The 12,774-nt window shown below is 34.5% G+C and overlaps 1 protein-coding gene across 1 annotated transcript in view; it reads right to left on the reverse strand.

The window, feature by feature from the left end:
* Window positions 1-10,970, reverse strand: part of LOC110638286 (callose synthase 3) — a 30,303-nt gene extending 19,333 nt beyond the window's left edge. Inside the window, exons 1-9 of the mRNA XM_058136341.1 lie at window positions 10,812-10,970; window positions 10,348-10,581; window positions 9,353-9,453; window positions 6,744-6,868; window positions 6,464-6,557; window positions 6,187-6,297; window positions 5,976-6,092; window positions 5,741-5,833; window positions 4,113-4,204 (exon numbers count right to left, since the gene is read on the reverse strand). Coding sequence (XP_057992324.1) covers window positions 4,113-4,204; window positions 5,741-5,833; window positions 5,976-6,092; window positions 6,187-6,297; window positions 6,464-6,557; window positions 6,744-6,868; window positions 9,353-9,453; window positions 10,348-10,552 — 938 coding nt within the window. The 5' untranslated portion in view covers window positions 10,553-10,581; window positions 10,812-10,970. The remainder of the gene's footprint in view (window positions 1-4,112; window positions 4,205-5,740; window positions 5,834-5,975; window positions 6,093-6,186; window positions 6,298-6,463; window positions 6,558-6,743; window positions 6,869-9,352; window positions 9,454-10,347; window positions 10,582-10,811) is intronic.
* Window positions 10,971-12,774: the final 1,804 nt, after the last annotated feature.

Raw genomic sequence — 12,774 nt, forward strand, 5'->3', positions numbered from 1 at the left:
AGAAGAGGAAGTAGAGGAGGAATTACAGCAATGTATAATCAGCGTAATGGAGAGACTAGTTCTAATCAGGACTCAAGAGGAGTCATTTGTTATTATTGTCATGAGCCTGGCCATACAAAATATAATTGTCTACAACTTCAGAGGAAAAATCAGCGATCACAGATGGCAAATATGGCAGCAGAGGATTCTACAGTACCTTCCTCTGAGAAAACTGTTTTGGTATCTGCAGAGGATTTTGCACAGTTTTCCCAAAGATCGTGCATCTCTAAAGCCTACGGTTCCCCTATCATCGCGATCACGAGTCGTAAATCCACTACATGCCTTGTGTCTTCCTCATCCAAATGGGTTATTGATTACGTGCAACAGATCACATGACAGTAATTCTAGTCTTCTATCCGCTTTTCGGTCTAATCCCACTTCCTCTCATTACTTTAATGATGGTTCTACTTCTTGTGTCATGGGTTCGAATGCGAATCCGACTTCGTCAATTTCTTTGTCATCTGCTTTGTGTCTACCAAATTTCTCTTTAATCTACTTTCGTTAGTAAACTTACTCGTACCTTAAATTGTTCTATTTCCTTTTTTCGATCGGTGTTTGTTTCAGGATCTTACGACGGTGATTATTGGTAGAGGACGTGAGTCGTGGTCTCTATATTCTGGAAAATCATGTACCGCGGTCGCTTGTTTGCTCCAGTACCTTAACACCTCTTGAAGCTCATTGTAGATTGGGTCATCCTTCTTTGTCTACCATGAAGAAGTTGTGTCCTCAGTTTCAGTCCTTATTAGTACTAGAATGTGAGTCGTGTCAGTTTGCAAAACATCATCGTTTGCCTTCTGTGTCTAGAGTCAATAAACGGGCTTCATCCCCTTTTGAGTTAGTTCATTCTGATGTTTGGGGTCCTTGTTCTGTTACTTCTAACACTGGATTTCGTTATTTTGTTACTTTTGTTGATGATTACTCTCGTGTTACCTGGTTATATTTAATGAAAAATCGTTCTGAGTTGTTTTCTATCTTTTGTGCCTTTTGTAATGAAATTAAAACTCAATTTAATATTTCTGTGCGCATATTAAGAAGTGACAATGCTAAAGAATATTTTTCAAAGACAATTTCCTTATATGACACAAAATGGCATTCTTCATCAGTCTTCCTGTGTGGATACCCCATCCCAAAATGGCGTGGCCGAAAGAAAAAATCGGCATCTTCTTGAGGTAACTCGTGCTCTTCTTTTTCAGATGAAAGTTCCTAAACACTTTTGGGCGGATGCAGTTTCTACGGCATGTTTTTTGATCAATCGTATGCCGTCTTCTGTCCTTAATGGGGATATTCCTTATACTGCTTTGTTCCCTATAAAATCTTTGTTTCCTGTTGAACCCCGTATTTTTGGTTGTACTTGTTTTATACGTGATGTTCGTCCGCAGGTTACTAAATTGGATCCAAAGTCTCTTAAATGTGTCTTCCTTGGGTACTCCCGGATCCAAAAAGGGTACCGCTGTTTCTCTCCTACTCTTAATCGTTATCTTGTTTCTGCAGATGTTACATTTTTTGAGTCCACTCCATTTTTTTCTCAATCATCTGTGTATGAGAGTCAGGGGGAGGAGGATGATATCTTAATATATACTGTCCAACCAATGTCTAGTCCTCTCTCACAGCCTGTTTCTTCTGTCTCTAGACCTACTCGGCCTCCCGTTGTTCATGTTTATTCCAGGAGATTGGAGATTCCTGACTCAGATCCTCCACCAGCTACTTCGTTGGGAGATCCTGTACCTCATACTGATCATGATTCCGATCTAGACTTGCCCATTGCTCTTCGTAAAGGTAAACGTTCATGTACTTACCCTATCTCTTCTTTTGTTTCTTATAATCAATTGTCTTCTTGTTCTCGGTGTTTTGTTACTTCTTTAGACTCTGTTCCTATCCCTATCTGTTGGTGAGGCACCGTCTCATCCCGGTGGTGTCTTTGCTATGAAAGAGGAAATTGAGGCTTTAGATGCTAATGGTACATGGGAACTATTGCCTTTGCCCACTGGTAAGAAAGCTATTGGTTGCAAATGGGTATTTACAGTAAAGGTAAATCCTGATGGTTCTGTGGCTAGGTTAAAAGCACGCCTTGTAGCAAAAGGATATGCTCAGACATATGGGGTTGATTACTCTGACACTTTTTCTCCTGTAGCTAAACTTACTGCTCGCTTGTTTATCTCTTTAGCAGCTACATATGATTGGCCCCTGCACCAATTGGATATTAAGAATGCTTTCCTTCATGGTGATCTTCAGGAGGAGGTGTATATGGAGCAACCACCTGGGTTTGTTGCTCAGGGGGAGTTGGGTAAAGTTTGTAGGCTTCGGAAGTCTCTTTATGGCTTGAAACAAAGTCCTAGGGCCTGGTTTGGGAGATTCAGTGAAGCAGTACAGGAATTTGGTATGCAAAAGAGTAAGTGTGATCACTCAGTATTTTATAAGCAATCTGAGGCTGGTCTAATTCTCCTGGTAGTCTATGTGGATGACATTATCATCACTGGGAGTGACTCTGCAGGTATTTCATCTCTTAAAACTTTCCTCCAAACCCAGTTTCAGACCAAAGACTTGGGATTATTAAAGTATTTTTTGGGTATTGAAGTTATGAGAAGTAAAAAGGGTATTTTCTTGTCTCAAAGAAAATATGTCCTTGATCTATTGACAGAGACAGGAAAATTAGGTGTTAAGCCTTGTAGTGCACCAATGACTCCAAATTTACAAATCATAGCAGGGGATAGTGAGTTGTTTGAAGATCCAGAGAGATACAGGAGATTGGTAGGAAAATTGAACTACCTTACTGTCACTCGTCCTGACATTGCTTATGCCGTTAGTGTGGTAAGTTAGTTTATGTCTTCCCCAACTGTTGCTCATTGGGAAGCCTTGGGACAAATCTTGTGCTATCTGAAGAGAGCTCCAGGAAGAGGTTTGTTATATGGTAATCATGGGCATTTGAATGTTGAATGTTTTTCAGATGCCGAAATTTGGATCTAAGGTTGATAGGAGGTCAACTCTTGGATATTGCGTTTTTGTTGGAGGAAATTTGGTGTCTTGGAAAAGCAAGAAGCGAGTGTAGTTTCTCGATCTAGTCTTTGAATCCGAATACAGAGCCATGGCACAATCAGTATGTGAGGTAATGTGGATATTTCAATTACTAGATGAGACAGGTTTAAGACCCCCCTGCCTGCGAAATTGTGGTGTGATAATCAAGCTGCTCTCCATATTGTTTCTAATCCGGTATTTCATGAGCGGACCAAACATATTGAGATTGATTGTCACTTTGTTCGTGAAAAGATTCAACAACAGATCATCTCAACAGGACATATCAAAACTGGAGAGCAGTTAGGAGATATTTTCACAAAAGCTCTGAATGGAGCTAGGATTGACTACATTTGTAACAAGTTGGGCATGATTAACATCTATGCTCCAACTTGAGGGGGAGTGTTATGGAAAGTCAATCATTATTGTTATGGAAAGTCAATCATTATATTATTTCTGTGTATATTCTGTATTCTGTATTCCTATTTAGGATTTCTTATTTAGGAATCAATTGTATATAAATACCCATGTACAGATTAATTGAAATCAATGAGAATCATCTCTTTCTACACTAGCATATAAGAGGGAAGTGAAAAATGCATACTATAGCTGCAGAAAAGGAACTATAATAGAAAACCTGAGTCATTCTTAAATTCACCATTCCATGTAATTTCAAATGGAGAAAATTTTGATTAAACTTGGGGAAGTTGGAAGTATAATTTTCTCATATTTTCCTTCGTTTTGCTATTTTTCCTCTTCATCATTTTAAAAGGAAACTAAGCTCACCTTTCCCCACTTCCTCATATTTTCTTCTACCTCCATAATATCAAACACAGTCAAACTTTGAAAAGAATCTTCTCCAAAGCTTATGAACCACTTCCATAAAAAATAAAATCAACTACCCAAACCCTGTAACTTCTTAACTGGAAGATGCATTACAAATCAATTTATATTATGTAAGAAAAGAATAACATCCATCTTCTCAACCCTAGATAATGGAGTGCAATAAGCAATTGGAAAGCTACTTCCCACTTGTAATTCAAATTGATAGCAAGAACTCTTACCAAAGGCTACTTTTTCTGTCCAGGTACTTGCACCATTTTTTGTAGTTCTTGAAAAGCTTCTTCATCACTTCTGTCAGTGCACGCTCATCCAACTAGGAAAATGATAGGTACAACTATGTCACAAGAAAATGAAAGGCATTGCTACTCTTACGAAAATTAGTCAAAATTTGCTCTGCAGTTTACATTAAATTAAGCAGTAGAGTAGCTGTCGGCTTCCTTTCATGACATAGTTATGGTAAATACTAAAATACAAACAGTTTGAACAACTTCTTGTTCAGAAACATTGTATCCTGCATGCCTTTTCAAAAAAAGCAATCATTCTGATTATAGTGTACAACTAATTTTGTACCGTGTACACCAGCAACAAAAACTTTTGAAAACAAATGAAGCCTGAATGCAACTCAGCAGCAAGCAAACAAATAAGAGAATAGAAAAATACAAAGCAATTCCCTCTACAGCTTGAATTGCTCTTAATAAAAACACAGGCAAGCATAGAGGGAAAGACTTGAGTCCCCCACTTCCCTTCAAACTATTATTTAGCTTATTTTATTAATTAAACTTTTAAATTTCTATTTATCTATTTTAAATTTTTAACCATTTAAGTATTCATATATGAATTCAATTTTCTTTTTTTTACTTTTTTATTTTTCTGTTATAGTCAGTTTAATTGTTTAGAATTATTTAACTATTTAATTATTAAATTTGCTTTAACTATTATTATCTTCATAAAACCAATTTTAAGCTGACTTTATTTTATGAAAAAATGAATTTCACTTTATAAACCAACATTATATTAATGAAATATCAAATTTTCATCTCATTACAAGGAACGCATAATAACAACAAATTGTTGATCTATTTCAGCAATATTTCTTGTGCCTTTTTTATTTTTCGTTTTTTGCTATAAACACTACATTAAAACAGTAAGATTTTCATTGAGATTATTATTCTTTTGTTATATTGTAATTATGATTATTATTATTAAAAAATAATATCTATAGACTTTTTTATAATACTATTTAAAGTTGTTAGTCTATTAAATGTGTATGATTTATAAGTAAGAAATAATTAAATTTATTTTGCTCTTAAATTCAGGTGTCATTGACAATATTTTAAAACAATATGCAAAAACATTATTTTTATATACTAAATCTATTACCATAAGATTAGTGTTAGTTTTTTTTTTAGATGGGTTAATTAGTTTACTTTTTTAAACAAATATTAATATTATCTTCTTTTATAACTAGATTTTATAATTATATATCTTTTACTATCAAATTATATTTTATTCAATGTATTATAACAAGTATATAATAAATATTATATCATTAATATTAGCTGGTTTTAAAGTAAACTATATATACATAACTGATATACAATATAGTGAATCATTAAAATTTTAGTTAAATTGAATTAACTAAATGATTTTAGTAATTATTGATAGATAATAGTTTTGATTGTAGAATGTAAATATAATATTTTATATTATTACAAAACGGAATTTGATATGTTTTCAATATAAATATTTTTTTTTATTTATTAATTATATTAACATATTAAACATAAAGAAAAATAATACCCATAACATAGCAAGGGCCTTTAGAGCTTGTTATGTCTAAAAGACAAACCTTGGGTTGTTGATCAGGCTTTGGAAATTGTCGAATGTGCACATTTGCAAGTAATAAGATTAAGTGCTCCCTTTGATTAGCCACATTATCCTTCTGCAAATTTAATACACCAAATGAAAATAGGTCAAGCCATGAAGAGAAAATCTTATGGACTCCTAATCATATTCAACAACATATTGTAAATACTTACAAAAAGCAAAATGCACAAAGAATTAATTATTTTTAATAATTTCACCTGAAACCCAAACATTGCCTGTAGCCAATCTAAAATATCTTCATCTTTTTTCTTCACGTAGTCCTTGGGCCATGGAAGACCCCTTGTATAACGCAATGCAAAAACGGCAGCTTGGATCTGCGAAAGCCAAATAATATCAGAAGAATTTCAATGGTAAAAGAAAAGATCTAAAAATAACGGTCAAAAGTCAAATCACATAAAGGAAACATGCCTCAGTCAATCTCATAATTGGGTGATTCGCACTATCAGGATCAAGAGGAAGGATATTGTAAGGGACATATATCTGAGTCTTTTCAGCAACTTTATCCTGAGTCTCCAAAATCTATACAAATGCCCAGAAAGAACAAGCCACACAAATGTAACAGCAGGTAAGCAATCAGCATTCTTAATTTGATAAAACTTAGAATAAGAAGACATCCACCAATCAGATTAAATATTCACAACAACAGCATCTAAGGAACTAATAAAGTAATACAACAAATTTTCACCTCGCGATCCACTTCAATAGATTGTGTCATATTAACAGCTTTCAAAACCTCAAAAAGAACATTAGCAGTTTGGTAAGCCTTTGTAAGCTGCGCACTGGATACAAAGAGAAAACCAGCCAACAACATAAACCAAGTTGGGATTCAAAAGAATATCACCTAAACAAGCTTCTTAATAAGATACATTAAAAGAACATCTCTCTCTCTCTCTCTCTCTCTCTCTCAAACACACACACACACACACACACACACACACACACACACACTGAGGCGAAGAACTTACCGATCAGCTTTATCAGCAGCATTTTGCAAAGCTTGGATATATTTTTTGTAGTAATGCTGATAAAAACTTTGCATTTCCCGTGCATCACTCCTTTTCACCCTTCCCTTCAAGGTTGGATCATTCTCCTGAAACGAATTAAAGAAAATGTCTACTAACAAATAGAATTAAGAGAGCAAAAACGAAATAAATAGCTAAAAACACACTGAATAATATACCAGAAACAATTGACAATATTGAAGCTAATATTCATATAAAAATCACGTATTACTAGATAAAATGGTCATGAATGCTCTGTTTTGAAATTCCTTGTTTATCCAGGGGAAAAAGAAAAAAAAGAAGAAAATGTGATGTCCTAAAAAACTGAGTGTCTGTATTCTCATTTAAAATACTCACCACCTCTTCAAATACCAACGTATTCTATTCCATGGACACTATATGACTCAGACAACTAGTAGCTCAATAAAAAATAAAGTTTAAAAATTCAAGAAACTTAGAATTTTCTTCTAGATTTCACATTAGACTTGTTTGGGATATTATTAAAAACTTTTTAACCCTAAAAGAGTTTATATTTTTTGTTTATTTCATTCAATTAGCTACTATTCCAGGATTTTTCAACTTTAAGGTACAACGCTTTTGCTTAACTTTCAGCCTTTGCTGCAACAGGCTGACTGGATGTATTACGGCCGAACTAGAGAATATAGGATAAGGTATCCTCCTATCTTAAATAGTAGCTAAAAACAAATAAGAAAGACAAAACTAAAATAGTTGCGCTCTCCAATCATGCTAAATAGATTTCAACCGAAGACCATGAATCTCAAGTTACAAACAGAAGCCAAGAAAACCACCCTTTCCACAACACAGGACATCTTTGCTTCACAAACTCATTTAAATTCTTACCCATTTTTCTTTAATTATATAGAGTTGTTTCTCAAATAACTGTACAAATAAGTAAACCTATAATGACTTCTTCAGTTGTAGTAAGGAAATTATCTCATTTTCTGAATGTATTTTTAGTACAAACCTTACACTCCTCATACGAGTGAGCTAGTTTCACGAACATCACATAAAATCCACAAGAATGGCATCCAGTTACAAGGCTCCATGCTTTGTAGGGGTCAAGGGAGAATCATCTATCTTCCTCAACTTTCTCAAGGTTTTTTTTTACTTTTCGCTGAGAGGTTGCTTTTACTCAAGCTTGTAACCTTCTAGACACAAAGATGCTTTTTCTTTTTTCTTTTTTTTTTCTATCATGCCAATGTTCACTTCCCAGAATCCATAAAATGGTGAAGCCAAAATAATGGAGACGATTTTCCACAAGGCACAAGATGCCTAAAAATAGTTGTATCCGGGCAGCGTAACCAGGTTCAAAGATTTTCAAGCAAATTGTGCATGGCCCTTACATCTTCAGAGTATCAAGGGCTGATAATGATGAAGAGCTAAAATTCATCATAGAATATCTCCAAACACTAGGAACTAATGCAGAGTTAAGTGGGTCTAGAGTCTAGAAAGGGCCATAAGCTCCCCAAGGTTGAAAATGATTTTTGAGCATTAAATATAAGTTCAGTAAGTTAAGAGAATGGTTTTCTAAGCTAGCCTATCTTCAACACCATATAGTAGCTGTGGAAGAAGGGTTGTTGGTGGGGGCCGCGGCGTTTGTGCGGGGAGGTAGCGGAATCAGATCACAATGTCCCCTTTGTTCTGATTCAATTCCAGTTTTGATCAAATTTAATGATTATTTTTTGTTTGTGTTAAAGAAAAAAACTTGGTTTTGGCGCAAAACCAACCGGCCAATTTCAATCAAATTCAAAGCCGATCTTGGTCAAAGTAGTTTTGACCAGTTCCAGGTTGAACCAATTTATCCTCGATGTAGTGGACAAGTTCTTTTCTGGGTAATGGCCATTATTCATTAGCATCAGCATAACGACCATGACCACTATAAAGGCAGGATTTTTGGCCCCAAGCAGAGCCCATATCCTTTCTCATTTGCAACCAACCACCATTTTCAGTTGTTCTTCACATCAAATTGTCAAAATCTCCTTAAATGAAATTTATACTTGATTTCAATTAGTAACAAAGCAAAAATAAAGGAAGAGCATTTATAGGAGCCTTTTCACACTTTCCTTGACAGTGTTAACTTTGACTTTTTGTTTTGTTGTTCCTTAATTGCTTTTGCAAATTTAATGTTTAAACATTTGATTTTTGTTATATTAGGATGGATCTAGCACTATCATCCATTTGTTTGCTCTTCAATTAGTGGCATTTCCTAATTTTAGTAAACTCCTTCAATATCTATTAGTTTAATGTACTTTGCAATCTTTACAGGAGAAGGGGGGGAAAATTGGGCAGCAGGCCATGACTATTACACAACAGGTGTGATAGTGAGATTTCAGTTGCATGCAATCATGACCACAATCCAATTCATGGTCACAACATGTTCGCTAAAATTCCCAGCTCCCCCAAAATTACAATCTTAGAATAACTTTAAGATACATACACCCCCAGATCCATCCCACTCAAAACTAACTAATTCTTAGAATGTAAGAATAACTTTAATGTTATAACCACTAACCAGGAAATTCTCCAAACAGTGAGAAAACAATTATACTTACCCTTTCAAGACGTTGAAGGAGTGCAGTTTTAAACTGGCGAACACCACGTCCACTAGAAGTAGGGTCCAACCTATGAGCTTTCTCAAAGGCATAAAATCGACCTACATCATTAAGGGTACAGCATAATGAGATATATTTATCAAATGGAAGATCTACTATGTACTATCAAAATATGGAAGAAAAATCCAAATGCATATGGCTGTTTGCTTGGAGGAATTCGAGGAAGAGTTTGAATTTAAAAGCATACAAATTATTGTTGCTTTTCAAGTTAAATTTGGCACTAATAGGGCATTAAATTACTGTCAACTACAGAAAATCAGAACCAAAAATGCTTTCAGGAAACCAGAAATGCACAAAAACCTACAATTTACTTATCAAGATCGAGTAGTCTCGGAAAGGCAGCAACAATTACTTTCCAGAATTTAAATCACCAGTGCCCCAGGACAGGAATGATATGCAATCCAATTTCTTACTGCAGCGTATTTCAGACATGCATATATTAAACATATGTAAATCCGCAGACATGCTCATGGACACACATGAGACAAGCAATTATGGCTATAAATTCGCTCTAAATGAAAAATGCAAGCTAGCAATAAAATGCCAAAAGCAAGACAACCCAACACGCATTAAGACATAAAATCCAACAGGCATGAGAAAAAAAATTAAGCCGAATTTTACTATATTCTGATTTTGCCAGATATTAACACACAAAGATCATCCAACAACACACTCCATACAGGCCAAACCCATGCTGGCAAGTATCGTTTAGCGTACTCTGTTACTACTCAAAATACCTTGTGCTATTAAAAACATGAATTTAGAATCAACTAAAAAAAAAAAAAAAGAAAGAAAAGCAAAAGGAAGAGAAACATTATAGACAAGAGCACTTAAACTATAAAGCAATTAAAAACAACCTAGGAGGGATGGGGGGACTGAATTACTAACAGAAACAAAAAAAAAAAAAATCAAATGTGACCATTTTATAAACTTACATAGATAAGCAACTCTTGGGTTGGTAGATTCCACTTCATTAGCAACACGAAGAATCGGTGCGATTTCAACAAGTGAAGATGGCACAACCTCACTGTCAAATATCGACTCTCCAAGATTCCCCGCCGTCTGAGTCCTCGTGATCCGCCGCTGCGGCTGCGGCGTCGGCGTCGACTGATCCAGGCCGCCTCTCGACGAGGACGCCATTTTTCACGCTGTGCACACACCTCACTTCCCTTTAAAAAAAAAAATCAAACTCACTATCACTCTAGCCAGTAACCAGACACCAAATCCCCCTCCAAAAACTCCCCCCAGAAAAAAATCGATTTAGAATAACTAAAAAACCACTAAATCTAGCAACCATAACATTGAAAAAGAGTACATTGCATCAACTTTAACCTAATCAACAACAGAAAGGAAAGTACAATGCAGAGAGAGATTTGCAGAGTTAAAGGTGCGCACTTACAGAGACGAATGGAACCCTAGGAGAGTTATAAAGGAGGTATAAGAGAATAGAGAGAGAAGCTGCGAGTCTAAGCTACTACTTGGCAGAAAAGCAAGCTAAACAGAGTTAGCGTGGGAGTGTGAGGCCAAGGAAAAGGAAAGTTTACTAGCAAAAACTAAAGCTTTTTACTACCATTGGTGGGATTTGATACTTAAAGTTCGTGCCAAGAAAAAGACCTTGGACTTCCAAATTATTACGGAATTGCCATTGCTTTCTCTTCTAGTCTTCCTAACGCCGCTTATTTGCTGCTTCCAGTCCAGATTTGTTGTTTGTGACCCTTTATTACCGAATTGCCCTTGACAAACTTGCTAATTGAGTTTTTCTTTTATTTTATTTTCTTTAAATCCAGCAATATTAAGTACTTAAATAATTTTCTTTTTTTGTCTTTTTTGTTTCACTCATTACAAATTTTTTTAATTTTAAATAAATTTAATAATTAACTTTAGACAGTTATTAATTATATTCTTCATTAATTGAACAATTAATAGAGAAATAACCTAAGATTGAAAATTGTACACTTCTCAACGTATATAGAAGTTGAAATTTAGCATTAAATTTAAGAAAAATATTAAACTCCCCTTTCATACAGGAGGAGTGAAATATGATTTGATTAAACATAACATTTAATAACATCATCAATTTTAAATTATTAAAATATAATTTTTTATACAATATAATTCAAATAAAACTATTCATATCCACATTAGTTAATATATGTATATAATATTAAATTAAGTAGTTCAAGAACATTGTTAGATATTTGTTTCTTTGTGAGGAAAATATTATTTTAATTTAAAAAATAAATAATGAAAAATTTTATGTGCATTTAAATATGTATATACTTAATCAATAAAAAGTTAATAAATTATATTTTTAAATATAAACTATATCATAATTTTATATAAAATTATTATAATTTTATATAATGTAGCATATATAAATTAATTAGGTATGCATAAATGAATGTAAAGAAGAGTCACACTCGGTAAAGCTAATATTGTGTATGAATAACTTGAAATGGGGTTATTTGGTAAAGGTGTGAGCATAGCCGACACGACCTACGAAAACATGACAGTGGCAATTCTTGCAATTAAGGAGAACAACATGGACGTTTTAATGTGGGTAATTCAAAATTCATAAAGAAGAAAAGGCAAGATTCTTATCGATCTAAAAGCTCGAACGCCAGGCCAAAAGGTAGCCGTTTTAGAAAACATCATTTGACCATTTTATCCTCCCCATATTCCCTAATTCTCCACAACCCAACTCACAAAGCTCCTAAAACTGCAGAGGAGAGAAAAGTAAATTGGGAGAATCCATTAAGGTAGGCTAGGGGTTAGATAAATAAGATGAAAACGCGAAGGGCGAAAAGGACATTTGGATGAGTAATTATTTATCTCTGGGAGAAGAGATAATTGTCGGTGCTTTGTCCGAAATTCCACAATTGCTTTTTTCCTTTGGGTCCCACCAGTTGGGTAGGGGCAGAGTACTAGCAGTAGTCTAATAACACTCGTCATGACGTGGCAATCACTGTATGGACAATAGCACATGCCAATCTTTCGTTCTTATGTTCAAAAGTTTAATCATAACATTTTCGTACATTTTTACTTTAAAAAAAAATATATGTTGAATTAGTTAGGTAGACTGATAAAGTACACTTAACAGCTAATTAAATTTTATAGATTTTTTAAGATTTTACATTGTATCGAGACGTACCATTGTTTATCTAGTGGGATTTGGTAGGGCTAGATATACATGAGCCCAAATCCAAAACTCTTTGAGTTGAGCCCATCCCTAACGATGACCCATTACCAAAACCGAAGCCTACACTGGCTATACACAAGGCCCATACCTGTGGGTCAATGGTTCCTATTTTAGAATCACTGCATATTTGAATCAACGAAATTGGTTGATGTGGTTTTCTATG

This window comes from Hevea brasiliensis, chromosome 15 (genome assembly GCF_030052815.1).
Source record: "Hevea brasiliensis isolate MT/VB/25A 57/8 chromosome 15, ASM3005281v1, whole genome shotgun sequence".
Taxonomy (NCBI): Eukaryota; Viridiplantae; Streptophyta; class Magnoliopsida; order Malpighiales; family Euphorbiaceae; genus Hevea; species Hevea brasiliensis.